Genomic DNA, 15,474 nt, shown 5'->3' on the forward strand with positions numbered 1-15,474 from the left:
TGATGAATATTAAAAGTATTGGAAATCTTTGCAAGCATAACTAATTCAGAATTCTTTGTAAGAAAACATTGCCTAATATCGTTTTACTTCAAAATACCTCATTTTAAAGATTTTCCATTATTAGTGAAATAAATCGCTTTCCACTAAAATTTATAAATTTAATGCATCCATCAAAAATCTTAAGAAAAATTTGTGCTTCATTTTTCTGGGGAAAAATCTACATTTTTTTCACATAATTACACGCTGGCAAAATAGTCACATTTAGTTACTAGTTCAGATAACAGCTTTTAGATGCCAAATTTGTAAAAGTTCTAGAACTAAAAAAACATATTATGAATTGTGAGATGTTATCTAATCTGTTGTCCATGCAAATAGTTATCAATTGTGCTTGGTCATAAACAGGTGGTATTTGTAAGTAGTAAGATCTGGGGGGTGTCACTAAGTCTATTAATCATACACAATATTAGTCCTAGTGCTGCAATAGTTTTTCAGTACTTTAACAGTATAATGTGCAGACTATTCATACATCCAGAAGCACAAACTTTTCTTTGGATACCTTATTTAATTTGCAGTGTGTGTCAATATGGACTGCTAAACAAGTATTTGTTTATTAGGTGACAGTTTACATCAATGGTGGAAGCATTGGTTTTTACAGTGGTGATATTAGAGTACTAATGGAGGACATGAAAGCTTTAAGACCTACTATTACACCTTGTGTTCCTAGGTTACTCAATAGAATCTATGACAAAGTAAATATTTCTACTTTTTAACTTTGTTACTTTGATTTTAAAAATATTGAATATAAAGTAACAGCTGGCGTTTTTTAAATTTAGGTTCAAGCAAAAATTAATGGTAGTTTTATGAAGAGATTTTTGTTTAATGTTGCCATGCATATGAAAAAGTCTGAACTTCAAAAGTATGTATTGCTCTCAAACTTTAGATTTTGTTACTTTTCTCAACATTGTTATACTGAATATTGCTTCGTTAATTTATTTTTAAAATTTATTGTTAAGTGAAGTGTTTTAAGCTTAAGTTGTTGCTATTTTGTTTAACTCTTTTGACCGCAAAATAAAAAATTTAAATGTTAGTAATTTAAAAAATATATATACATTTGTTACTTGTTTGAGGCCAGACTTGTCAAATTTATGCTTGTTTGTGCCTAGCATGAATAAATTTAAACTGTTAATAAGTGCATAAATTAAGAAAAGAAATTGCGTAAATTTGCTATATTTGTTTGAAGCAGACATTGGGGAAATTTATGCTTGTGAAAAATAACTGTTGAAATTTTCTAAGAAATTCGAAAATGTTCGTGAAAAATAACGGTTGAAATTTTCTGAGAAATTCGAAAGTCTTTCCTTTATTTAATTTTTGATCAATATTTCTTAAATAATTTTGAAATTTATTTTTATTTCATTAAATTTACAATTTACTGTAACTAAAAATTCTCATAGTAATTTATTAAAAAAATCTAATTTCTTTATCTCAGCTTTTATATTTGCTCAAAACATAAATGAAATGCCTATTTTAAAATAGCTCTAATAAAAGGTAATAGTATTCAAAATTTGAGAAATTTTATTTTTACATTTTTTCTTTAATTGCGTTTTTTCTTTAAGAGAAATATTCAGAATATATAAGTCCCTGAAAAGAACTAGTTTTTAAAAAGCTTATTAATTTTCATCTTTTTTTGATAACTCTAGAGATGTCATTGCAAATAAGAGTTATTTTGAGCCTGAGAATTTTTCTGACTCTGATTTATTTTAAGAATAAAATCTAATATATTATGTGTTAAACAATTCACATAAGCTAAAGTACAGCAGAAAATTGCAGTTATGAGTCTTTAAAGTTGTACCCTGCAACCAATTTAAATTTTTTTTAAACCCCAAAATCTAATATTTTTAAGCTGATTGCTCGCATAGAAGCATAATATATATAGACACACAATTTTCATTGGTATTCTGCTGCTGAAGATTTTTAAATAATTATTTAAATTAAAAAATTAAGTATTGACACTGATTTTTCATTAGTAAAAAGTCTATTTTTTAAACAGTATTTATTTTTGAGTTAGTGAAGCTGTATTCAGACATGGTTTTAAAATAGTCTTCTATATTTAGGTTTATTATCAGAAATAACAGTATTTGGGATCGTTTGGTGTTTAAACCTGTTCGAGAAGGAATGGGTGGTAGAATTCGCCTACTTGTTAGTGGTTCTGCACCCTTAGCTGGAAACATCTTAACTTTTATTCGATGTGCATTGGGATGCGTGGTATGTATCTTTTTCATTATTGAATTTTCAGCTATATGTTTCTTGTACAGTTTTTAATTTTTTTCGGAATTCCAATGTTTGTTCTTTTTAATACTTAATAATAATTGTTCTTTTTAATAATAGTTTTTTTTTTTTTTTTTTTAGTGTGTGCTTTACTTAGAAATTAGGCTGCATTTTTAAATATTTATTATTATACTAATAATCAACTAATAATTAATACAAATTTTTAAAGTGAAAATTATTCTGGAGTAAGGTTATATACTATGAAGTTAAGTTTTTCCAGAAAAGAAATATTTTTACCTCTGTAAAATCTAAAATAGTTAGATGACATTATTGCCATCCTCTATTCAAAATTTTAACAATGTCAAAAAATTATTATTAATGTATATTCTGAATGATTTATTTAGAAGTTACAAGTTTATAAGTACAAGGTGCATAGTGTTTTAAAAAAGTGCTTAAAGGTGCTTTTGATTTACGTTTTTTAAAAGCCCTTAAAGGTGCTTTTTTCATTCAGGTTTGTAAGAACTGCTTAATTTTGTCTTTTTTAAAAAGCTTTGCCATATCGATTGTCGTTCTAAATTACAAAAGAATGCATGATTTTCACAATCTTCTCTGCAGTATTTATCAGAAACTAGTTATTTTATCATGATTATGAAAAGTTTTTGAAAATGTTTTTGAATTTTATTGATTTTATGTTTATAAATTAAGTGATTTTATGTTTATGAAATAAGAACTTTAAAAGATAGAAAATTTTTTTTTCTTATTGCACAGATTTTTTTTTTTGGAAAGTGATGATTAAAAATATTTTTTGAGTGCTTACAAAATACTTAAAAGGTGTTTATTTTTCGTTAAAAAAATTATTAAAAAATCTGGCAATGCATACTGTAGTAGAATAACTAACTTATGTTTCTTTTAATTTAATAATGTAAATTTTGTTCCAAGTTTTTAATATTTTTAAATTTATTTATTGATTAACTGTTGCATTTTTAAAAAATTTTTTTTTTGTCTATTTTAAAAAAAATTCAGGCACTAAAATGAGCTTTTTGAAACATCAGCCCCTTCTATCTTAACATTTATATCATTACTTGAACACTACTTCATGTTCAGTTTAATCAATAGTTATACTTCTATTTATTAATCTTAATGTAGTGAGTTTTTAATGTGTGTTTTTTATTAATGTCTTTAAAAGGTATCTGATGTAATCATTTTGATAATCTTTCTTTAAATGTTTTCAATTTAATGCTAACCACAATCACTAGTTTTTTAAAATATCTATATGAATATTCATATTTTTAATCTTCACCGTATGTGAACTACATAATTGTGCAACCTATTTCTTTTTATTTTTTTAACCTTTTGGACTAAATCAATCCCACAATCTGGATATACCCATGATTTTCCTCCTTGGATTTAATCTTAATTGATAAATCCATCTGATGTTTTCTTTAGACATTTATGTTAACTAATGTTACAAATATTTTTTTAATGTTAAGATTTATGTGGATGTATGCTGTGAATAATGAAGGGATTTTGGTGCATTAACATTTGTAAAATGTATTTTTTTTTTTGCATTTTAATGCTAATAAATGGACTATTTATTGTAGGTTGTTGAAGGCTATGGACAAACTGAGTGTGTAGCACCTTGCACAACAAATATTCAAGGTGACTATTCAGTTGGTAAGTATTTTAATTTTGTTTTTAGAATTTTTATTTAAATTATTTGTTTTAAAAATAACTAATTTATATTGTTTTTTAATATAGGGCAAGTTGGACCTCCGATATCATGTTGTCATATCAAATTAGTAGATGTTCCCGAAATGGAATATTTTTCAAAAAATGGACAAGGAGAGGTAGGTCTTTACATTGGTTTCAGAAAGTCACCATTATAATTAACTACCATTAAAATAGTAATTTAGCATGCACTTTATTTCTTTTAATAACGTAATTTATTACACCATGTAACACAGGAAATAAAAACTAAACATCATGTAACAGTATCTTTTCATTGTATACTTAATGATAAGAATGGATATTGTAATATTATATCAAATATAAATTTGTAAAAAATGTTTTAAATTTTAATCATTTGCTTTTTTAACTTAATCAACAACAAATCTCTTATTTTTTGTTTTGTTTATGTGTTATGTTACTTTAACCCACTGACGGTTCTGCACGTAAAAAGTCGCATTTTAACCTGCAGTCTTCTCTGCATAGCAAAACCGGTTTTCCCATGTTAATGGATAGGGAAACTGTGTGTCGGGGAGAAACATTCTCCCAATTTTGCCCATTTCCTTAACCGCCAGTGGGTTAATTATTATTCTAGCAAGAAAAGAAAAAACTAATTCCTATTTAATGCAATCTGAAAATTTTAATGCTCTGTCACCAAGGGAAAAAAGAAAGCCGGAGCTTAAGTGCCTTACACTTGAAGCAATGCAATGATTTTTAAACTATATATATAATCTTGTCGCAACGAATTATCTGGGCTTTAAAACAGACAAACAATTTAAGTATTTTAATTTATTAAACTTTTTTTTAAAATCACCACAGCATTTTTCCGGCAACATTTGAGGACATTTTCCCACCTACGTTAAAATTATGAAAATCGCTGCTTTATTCTCAGTTTTTGCAAGTTTTTTTGAAGGCCAGGTAATGTAGCATTGGAGTAAGTTTTTTAATAATAAAAGAATAGACCACAGACTCTTCATTTTCATACTGTAGCTTTTCTCCTTATTGACGTTTTGCACAATTTTCTGCATAAGCGTATGTAGCCCTGACTTTAGAAAGGCTAAACTTGACTTAACATTCATGAGTAACATTTTCAAACTTACAGCAGTTATAAAGATAGCATATTATTCACAAAAACATCATTTCATAGTAAGACAGAGCCTTCAAAAAAAGCCTTAATGGTTCCTTTTAAGTTTGAACTAACAGGACTATAACATTATATTTAAGCTTTCGTTGTGTGTGATTTTGTAAAAAAGTATGAAATTAATTTTTAGGTTTGCATCAAAGGACGTAATGTGTTTAAAGGTTATTTTAAAGATCCTGAAAAAACAGCAGAAACAATAGACTCTGATGGTTGGTTGCATACGGGTGACATTGGCATGTGGCTTCCAGTAAGTTAAACCTCTGAGCTTCATCTAATAAAACCACTGATAAACTACCTCATTAGAATGTATGAGTACTATTAAGTTGATAATTATTAAGTATAAACTAGACACTGTCAATTTTTAAAATTGAATGTGTAGGATGTTACGTGTAAATTATGCAATAGGACTATATCACTTTCTTATGCCGAAAAATTAAAATAGTTGCTATAATAGAATATTTCCTATACCGGCTGTTCCTGAACAACGTACTCCTCTTTTATTTTATTTTTTTTTAAGGACCTAATTCTTATTTTTTTTCTCTGTTTATAATTGTTTAACAGGGTACATTGCGTTTTTAAAAAGTGCTTAAAGGTGCTTATTTTCGTTTTTCAGTTTTTTAAAAAACCCTTAAAGGTGTTTTTTTCATTGGGTGTTTTTAAAAAGTGCTTAATTTTTCCTTTTTTAAAAATGAGAATTTTCCTTTACCATGTTGATTTTCATTTCGAATTGTGCAAAAGGACAGTTCACATTGTTCTATTCAACGTTTTCACAATTAATTCAACCCCAATCTATTTCGACGTATTGTCAGTCCGTAGCGTATGAAAACACCATTCGTTTTACACGGTTCTAAATTTCATAAATTTTGACAATCGTCAAAATTTATGAAATTTAGAAGTTGACAATGCCAAAAGTTTTTTTTTTTGACATGACGGTTAAACAAGATAAAAAAGTCAATTGTCAAAAACTTTCAAATTCTGTCTGATTATATTTTTTAAAGTGCTTAAAATTATTTTTTGAGTACTTGAAAAGTTCTTAAAAAGTGCTTATTTTTTGGTGAATAATTTGGCTACGCACCCTGTTTAAATTTTTTCTTTTACATTGTATACATATTTTTATTGGGTGCCTCTTCTGGTTCTTATGTCATTAAATTCTATACTCAATCCTAACCAATGTGAACTTTTTTTGAAACTTAAATCACTGCTGTTTAGGATTGAGTGACATAAAGACAAGTGGACTTTTTAGTGTATAATCATGAGACTTCTTGAACTAAACTAATGAAACTTACGCACTTGTTGTTATTATAAGTGACTTTTTCTTTTGTGGAATTTTTAAGATTTTAAATTTAATTTATCTTTACAGAATGGAACACTTAAACTTGTTGACAGGAAAAAGAATATATTTAAACTTGCACAGGGCGAATATATTGCTCCAGAAAAAATTGAAAATATTTATCTATCTAGCACTTACGTTTCTCAGATATTTGTACATGGAGAAAGTTTACAGGTTTGTGTTTAATTTCTTACATTTTTAATAGTTTTAAAATTGTTTCCAGTAACTTGAAATACAGTTTTAGTTTTTAAAAAAAAGGAAAGAAAAGAAATGCAAAAAAAGTTAACATTTAGTTTAAAAAAAACATTTAGATCTAATTTTTTTTAATGAAATTTTAAATTTGTAATCAAGTTTTTAAATGATGCTTTGCAAATGATCAAGTTTGATGCATTGAAAAAAAAAATTGTATGCTTTTCTTTCCTAAAATTTGTATTGTTTAATCACGTTAATTTTTGTACTTTATTTATTTTAAAAAAATTTATTAGTTATATTAACACCTGTAAGTTTCTGCCATTTCTATGAATTTTAGATGTGATCATGAAAAGCTTTGAAATTAATAAAATATAAATAATTCCTATTTTTTTTTAACTCTTGAGATTTAGCAGTGTAGTATTAACTAAAAATTGATTAAGCGCAAATTGAAGACAGTTTGGAGAGATAAGTTACATGTGTTTTATCAGCATTTGAAACATATTGATCGTCAAAAATAAAAAAGAATTAGCCAAGTTTAAACTTTAATAAAATTTAAACGACAAAATCATAAGCAACTGATATGGGATCCCAGATGTCAAACATAAGGAAAAGTGAAAAGATGAATAAGCTAGAACAAACTTTTGAAATAGTATACACATTTAAATTGATTTGAATTTAGTTCAGTACATTTTAGTGTTTTCATCATAGAATAAAAATGGGTGAGAATTTCTCACCCTTTCTCAAAAACAGAGTGAGATTTCAGAAAGTTAAGTCAGATTTCTAAAAACTGAAAAAATGCAAATAGACTTGGAAAAAAAATTTCTTTTGTTATAATACATTTTTAACGTCTATTTTTTAAAGCATTGAATATTTTTGCTGCATCATCATAGAAGATTTTGCCTTTACTAGGTATTTGTCCATCTTACATTAGCGCATAAAAAAATTTGAACGTCTTACATGAAAAACCATACCTACAGTAAACACGTGGTTGCAGAGAAATGTGTTCTGAAAGGGGTTCCGTGGTTCGGAGGGGTTGTGTTCTGTTGTTCGAAAAGGTTCTGAACAATGCCTACTGGTAAATAGGCAAGCTGGATAACGGGGCAAGTGTTGAAAATAATGAAGATCCAGGAAGAAAAGTGAAACGGATTTTATTCTAAATGACGTAATTCGAAGCTTTTTCCAAAATGCGAGAAATTCACGAATTTTGAAATTGATTAATAGAATGCGCGAATTTCTCGCGGTAATCATTTTTTAATGCGAGAAAAGAAAAAAATATGCGAGATTCTCGCGCTGTAGTGAAAACACTGTATTTAGGTTACATTTCAGGTTTGGTGTAGAAGCTTACAGTTTTGACAAGTGCAGTTTTGAAAGTACTGATTACACCACAACAGCTTTAAAAGAAATTGAAACTTTCCTAAAAATTATTTTCTTCAGCACATTTGTTATATTATGTAAACAGAATTTATTTTACTAAGTATTTTTTCCTGTATTCTAATGATTTTTATTTAAATTCTTAGAGTTTCTTGGTTGCCATTGTTGTACCAGATAAAGAGGTTCTTATGAAATACTGTCAAGAGAAAGGAATTCCTGGTACCTGGGAAGAAGTTTGTAAAAACAAAGTAAATGATTTTTTTTATGTTTTTATAAACAAGACTGTTTGATTTTTATTATATACATGTTTGAAGGTTATTTAATACAAAATTAAAGTAAAATTAATCTAAGTGCATTTTTATTTAGGCTGAATTTAAATATTTACAGTAAAGTTAGCTGCGTACTTTAAAAAGTACTGCTGTAAACATATCAAAATCTTTATTATTTCGTGCGACTCTCTTATTACAAGAAACTTAAAAAACAGATTATGCATTTTGTATTTATGTACATAAAGGGATGAAAAAAGTTCCAATGATTACATCTTGGCTATTTGAACAGGGTGTTATACTGCTTTTTCTTTGTGGTACAGAGGGTGAAAAATGCAATTTTTTTTTTCTCTTAAGTTAAATTTAGGTGTTTCTTCCTTAATTTATTGTTTAATGTTTAATAATAGTTTCACTTTTCATTATTAAAAAAAGTGTATACCATTCATAAATGATTGCCTTTTAATGTTTTTTTTTCTACTTGAAGGAGATAAAAGAGCTGATATTAAGTGACATTATTTACCTTGGAAAGAAGGCTGGTTTAAAATCATTTGAACAGGTATGAAAAATATTTTTTGTGGAAGATATTTGTCTTATTTTTAATCTTTTAAAAGTCTATTTTTTTTTCCTAAAAAAAAATTTAAATAGGAAATTTCTTGTCATAAAATTTTGACTTCTGGTTGTTGATAAAAACTAGAATGTAACTTAATTTTTTTTTTCATTTAAAATTAAATGAAATAAGTTTTTTAATTAATTATTAAAGAGTAACATTTTATGTATATTTTCAAATATTGGAACTTTGTATCCTTATTAAAATTTTGAAATTATAACTTATTTTAAATATATAAGATTTCTAGTGTAGATTAGATTTCTATTGTACTAGTGTAGAGAATTATACACTTTGGTGTGTAAAAATAATTCTCATTAAACAAGTCTTAGTGTTCTCCAAACTGATTAATGTTCTCTTAATGAAAAATGCAAATTTTCTTTTTCTGAAAAATTCAAATATTTTTTATTAAGTTTTTTGTTTCTGTTCTTCCCAAAAAAGGTTGTGTACTTGTAATGTGTTATCTCAGTGTTTAAACTATAAAAGTTTTTTTTTCTTCCATTTTAGGTGAAAGATATTTATTTGAACCCTGAAATGTTTTCGATTGATAACGGACTGCTCACACCTACTCTCAAGACAAAGAGACCAGATTGTAAAAAATGCTTTATGGATGTTATCAATTCTATGTACAGGTTAATGGTTTAGTTTCTGTAGAACTATATGTGTGTGTCTGCGTGTTTCTAAGAATCTCTCCAACTATACTCGAACACTAGTTTTGAAAAAATGTTTGCGTGAAGGACCAAATCAAGAAAGACCCCCCCCCCTCTATGGAATGTGATCTTAATGTTGCGAACTGCAATTATATTAAGTATTCCTATTGATTTTTTTTTCCAAGTCCACGAAACATTTGAACTAAAATTTTGGATTGTATGATGATGTCTTTCATACATTAGCTTGCTGTGTACATTCCAGATGATAGACTAATTATTTTCACGTTTGCTGCACTCCTCTTTTCTGGAAAAATTCCATTTTTTAGTTTCGATATCATTCAAACTAGCGTAACTTTAAATCGAGTTGTCGTACCACTGCTGGCTGACGGGATTTGCGGATGACAGAAATATTCTTGTGTTTTTGCATGAATGGTTAGTATTGGTACATTACTGGAACCGATGTAATAATGTGATATTGTATACTATTAATATGCGTTGCAATCCATATCTTTTTTGATGTTGAAGAGTTAATTATAGTGTGTTTGTGATAGTAACTTCATTTTTACATTTTTTTTTTGTTTCGTAACTGAGAAAAATAAGGCTTATAATTAATTTGATTTTGGTTACAACTTTGTTGATTACGTAAAAAAATTTATTGACATTAATCAAATTTTGTTTTAATTTATGTTATTTATAACTAGGCTAGTATAATAAGTTATTTTTTTTTGTCCTTTTACTTTACAATTGCTGTTTTTCTATTAAGTATAGTTTTGTGCTAGCAACTGTGCAGAAATGTGAAATGCTAAACAAGTAATTGAATACTTTATTTACTATTTGTTAATGTAATCATTTTTCTCTGAAGTTAGTGATTAACTGTAGTCCAAAAAGTATTTAAATGGCTATTTTCACATTGGATTTGAACTAATTTGAAAGTACATCTAATAAGCAATGCAAATTGTTTTAATTTGAATTAGTTGTTCCTTATTAGTTTTTAAGAAATATTTTTTTGAAAGACTTTTTGGTTTTTAAAAATATTTCAATCATTTTTAAAATTTTTATATTTAATTAGTTTTTGAATTTTAAAATAGAGAATAAAATATTTTTTTAATGTCTATGACAAGGTAATACAAAAGTTTTCATGCACTCTTTGTGCAATATAAGTGTTATGTTTATGTTCAGCTTTGTTTTGCATAATTGTGTCATATATTTCCTATTTTGGAAATCTAATGAGTGAGAAATTTGCTTTTTATTTAAAGGCCATGTATTGTCATATTCTAGAGCATTTAATTATGTTTGTATTTGTTTTATTTATTAATAAAAACCCTCAAAATATACTCATCAATTATAAAATAAACCATACATTTGAGACATTAGTGATATAATCATGGCTCATTTCAGCTTTAATGTTTTGAAATATTTTTTTTTAGTTTAGTTTCTTATTTATAGAATCATATACTTAAAGTTGTGCCCTATTTAAATGAAGAAAAAAATTAAGAGCAACAAAATATAGTATTTTTAAATCTCCTTTTAACTTGTGTATTTTATTGGAATTTAGTAATTATATGAATATTTACTTTTGTGTTTAAAGAATTTTAGAATTTCTTCTATAACTAAATTTCTTTATTAATTATTTGACTTTTTGTATTATCTCTCTATAAGAAATGAAATACTTTTTAGAAGTGTAGTTTATGCATCACCCGATAATTCTTTTTCAAGGTATTGGGCACTGCATTTGTTTTTCTTTTTGCAAAACTTTTCTTGTTAATAATTTATTAATTTCTTCCCCAGTGTTTCACTGTTTGTAAATATTCTTGTTTTTGTGCCTGTTCTTGTAACTTTTGACATTAAATTGTTTCCTGTACATAAATCTGTATTTTTTCATTGAATGCTTTATTTCATTTATTCCGTTATTCTACTGATTTCTCTACCTTTCATATATTTACTCTCATCAATCAATTAATCATTACAATCTTTATTACATTTTTAAAGGAATAATATTGGATACTTTGTGAAATTTTATAGCGAAGATGTACTAGGCACAGTTCTTATTTATGGTTGTCTGACTTTACATTAGAAATCCAATCAATTATAAATTTAAAAGCACTGTTAGAGCGTGTTCAAAAGAAAAAAATTACAAAATATATTAAAATGAAAAGAAAATAGGATATAGAAATGTATGATCTGTTAACTAAACCAGAATATTTTTTCTTGATTAAGGAATTACAAATCTCATCAGATGATGCTGCTGACTGAAGGGCAAAAAAAAGAAGTTTCCTGCTGCTTGTCAGACCATTCCAATTTCAATGTATGTTCAGAAGACTTTACATTTTTGTCAGACTGCGACAAATTGTTTCTGCTAGTGATAAGTTATTCAGAATTTTTTCTCAGAGGCACCGTCTGTTGACGAATTTAATCTTGAAATTTAGCTTGAAGAAGTTTGTTTAAGCTAATTCCATTTTTTTCCCTCATTCAAATAGTTAGGAATATCTGGTAGAATACATTAAGTATTAAAATAGTTGCTGAAGAATTTTGATAATTTGAAATAATTGAGACCGAACCTAATATTTATTATTGAAGATGTAGAAAATGGGTCTGGTTGCAATTACAAATAAAATACGCCAAACCCTTCTAACCTTATTTACCTTATCCACTTAGTCTGTCTCATTTGATTTAATGTGAAAAATGCATGGGGAGCTTACTTATCAGAAAGCAACTAGTAAATGGTAAATAAGTATAAATCAAAAATAGTACTTTTTGTACATAAAAATCCATGGAACTTCTTCCCCTACATTTACTTCTAAATCGAAATCTCTCCAAAACTAAAATCCTGATCTTATTCAGAGGAGCAGGATACTTAACAATTTGCTGTGTAGATTTTTGTTTGTGAATATCTAGTTTTGACAAAATTTGAGTCATTTTTAATGTACTACATAGAATTGTCAAGTAAGTAATTGGGATGGAAAACAAGATTTATTTATTTAACCAATGGCCTGAAAACTGTTTCAAGTTCTGTGCTATGGATAGTTTACTGCGTAAAGCCAAGCATAGTGGTGTTGGGAATTAAAATTCCTAAGACTTCTGGGTACTACCAATTTATTTTTTCTCCTAAAATTAAAAACCGAGCCATTTATTTTTATTATTCGTGTTACCCATTGGAAAATGGTTGTCTTTTTTTTTTTTCACTGTTGGTTAGAATTTCTGATTCTAATTAAATTAATAAAAAAAGAAAAAAATATCGTTCAAATGGTGGAATTTTCTTTTTTTCACAATGCAAGAAGTATTTATAGGATATCTCGGGGGTCCCATAGCTCAAAAATAAACTCACCAACTTAATGCATAACAAAAATAAAAGTGAAAAAAAAACAAATCTAAAAAAATTATCGCACAGCAGCGGTCGCCATAGCAACGCATGCAGGGATGCTAACTGCTCCGCTTTCTGGAATAGTTTTAATAAAGTGGTAGCAAATTATATGGTGAAATTTGTTAGAGATGGACAGTTACGCCTACTTTTTAATATAGTAACCAGTTGATTGATGCTCAGTGGCGTAGCGAGCTTAACTCGCGCCCGGGGCACAATATCCTTTTAGCGCCCCCCATTCGAAAACCATACAATATTATATGTAAAATATACTAGCAATTTAATAAATAAATAAAGTAAAATAAATAAAGTCATAGATTCAAGCTAGGCTTTAAATTTGAGACAAAAAATGTAGTTGAGAGAACAAGACTAGATTTTAAAATATAGAATTAGTTCAAAAGATACCTATTATTTATTTTACATATTTATAAAGAAATGTTTTAAAAACACGCAGTTTTAAAACAATAAAAAAGTAAATATTTATTATCTCTAAGGAGATACATATGTTTAATAATCATATGATTATAATACATTAATAAAACTAATTACTATGTCTAAGTTTTCCGTTCTTTTGCTGCAGCAAATGTATCAATAATATAATATAAATTGATCATTTAAAATTTTTCTCTTTCCACACTTAAAAATGCTAGGTCACTTAGGCGATCTGTCAAAATTAATTTTAATTTGCTGAATGAGCGTTCGCAACTAGCAACTGATACTGAGATAGTCAGGAGTATTTGAAATGTCGCTCTCAGATTTGGAAAAACATCTTTTCCATTCGAGATTGATTATAAAAGTAAGAAATTCTAATGGAGTTTTAGGTTTAATTTCTTTTCTACTGCGGAGTAACATTTTGCTGTCACATATTTTGATAAAAAGTTCTATTACATTGAAATCTGTATTATAAAATTCACCCAGATTTTTAAAATTTTTTTTCAAGGTCGTTATCAACATTAGCCTTGTTTAATAAATTTTCAACGTCTAGTACAGGGATGGGCAAACTACGGCCTGCGGGCCAACTGTGGCCCTCTGGAAGATTTTATCCGGCCCGCGGATAGAATTTTTATTTGCCGATCAGTGGCAAATATAAACAATATACATCCATTTTCTTGTCGACTATGTTTAAAACTATTTCTGTTTTTCCTTTTTCAACAAAGTACTGATGAAGTTTTTGCTTTCTCTATTTTCGTTCTACAAAACATAAATTGATGGAAATAGTTAGCTCAGACAGCTTCAATTGGTAAAATGTTGAAAACAAAAGTTCTTTATAGAATAGTCGTAGATTGGCTCCAACTAGCGCTTGTCTCCCTCGAGGAGCTGACTCAGAGATGCCAACTTGCTCCGGACAGCAAATATATATTTTAAAGTGGTAGTTTATCAATTGTGATTCTTGGTTTAATAAATTCAATTTAGCAAATTTTTACCCACCACTAATTCTAAATAATTCGTAGGCTTATATAATTCACCATTTTATGATACTTATGTCATGCTATGCCCTTTAAGAAAGTAGCAAAAGAAGTTAAATATTCGCAAAATTTACTTTGTACTAATTTACCGCTTTTTTTAATTATTTTGAACTGTCCGGAGCAGTTGGCATCTCTGCTGACTTATGGAATCTAATATAGTTAAATTGCACTTCCCATTTGGCAGACTGCGCATTTTACGCTCCAAAGAGAGGAAAATCTAACAATCGTCTGAAGGAGTCGTTTCTAAATATTCCAAAGTTTAACAAATCATTACCAAAAGCTAGTTTCCGAAATTTAATATTTCATGCTCGGAAAATCAGTGCATGTTTGCTTAATCTTATATATATGAGCAAGAGTTTTCAACTATGAACCTTAGAAAAAATCATTTCAGAAGTAAACTAACAGCAAAGCATTTAGCCTTGTTCCTTAAAATAAGCACATCTCACTTCCAACCTTAATGTAAGGAACTTTTAAAAATGAAATCGCAATATCCTTCATCTCACTAAATATTTAAATTAAAACTTGTAAATCACCTTTTTTTTCTGAAATTTTGAAGTTTTTACTTGGCCCACCAAACATTTTTTTTCTTGATTTTTGGCCCCTTGACCAAAAAAGTTTGCCCATCCCTGGTCTAGTAAAAATCCAAATTTGAAATTAAGGCACTTAATCGTGTAAATCGTGTACACATTTCCTGTTGGAGACGATCAAGAGTGCTTTTCATAACGCGAGAAATGTCACTTTCTGCGGAAAGACCACCATAGCCAATTCTCCAGGCACGTATTGTTGTATCCATATCCCATTTTTCACAAAGAGACTCTGCTTTTTCTATTGCCTCTTCACAGAGCTTGTCTTAAATTTCGGCTAGTTCAGTCGCTAATGATTCAAGATCATGGAACACTTCTCTAAAATTCATTCTAGGATCCTGTAATCTGAGCTGCACACGATCAATCCTTCTTAAGATTTCATACAAGAAATGAACTAAAGTTATAAAACTAAAGGTTAGTATATTTTGCAACAGAATTGTAGCTTCTCTTCTGTTGTCACTTGTAGTGGTAGTGTGCTCTGCTAATTTTTCTATTAGTTCTTTTATATTCTCTAACCCATAG

General features: G+C 27.8%; 1 protein-coding gene across 8 annotated transcripts in view; it reads left to right on the forward strand.

The window, feature by feature from the left end:
* Nucleotides 1-11,411, forward strand: part of LOC107450383 (long-chain-fatty-acid--CoA ligase 1) — a 67,873-nt gene extending 56,462 nt beyond the window's left edge. For all 8 annotated transcript variants that reach the window (XM_071180151.2, XM_071180148.2, XM_071180152.2 and 5 more), the window contains 10 exons: nt 615-749; nt 834-916; nt 2,112-2,262; nt 3,867-3,939; nt 4,024-4,112; nt 5,262-5,378; nt 6,492-6,635; nt 8,171-8,272; nt 8,775-8,846; nt 9,402-11,411. In XM_071180151.2, the coding sequence (XP_071036252.2) occupies nt 615-749; nt 834-916; nt 2,112-2,262; nt 3,867-3,939; nt 4,024-4,112; nt 5,262-5,378; nt 6,492-6,635; nt 8,171-8,272; nt 8,775-8,846; nt 9,402-9,539 (1,104 nt within the window). In that variant the 3' untranslated portion in view covers nt 9,540-11,411. The remainder of the gene's footprint in view (nt 1-614; nt 750-833; nt 917-2,111; nt 2,263-3,866; nt 3,940-4,023; nt 4,113-5,261; nt 5,379-6,491; nt 6,636-8,170; nt 8,273-8,774; nt 8,847-9,401) is intronic.
* The last annotated feature ends 4,063 nt before the right edge of the window (nt 11,412-15,474 follow it).

Source organism: Parasteatoda tepidariorum, chromosome 1 (assembly GCF_982258835.1).
Source record: "Parasteatoda tepidariorum strain Cologne lab strain chromosome 1, Ptep-v5.0, whole genome shotgun sequence".
NCBI lineage: Eukaryota > Metazoa > Arthropoda > Arachnida > Araneae > Theridiidae > Parasteatoda > Parasteatoda tepidariorum.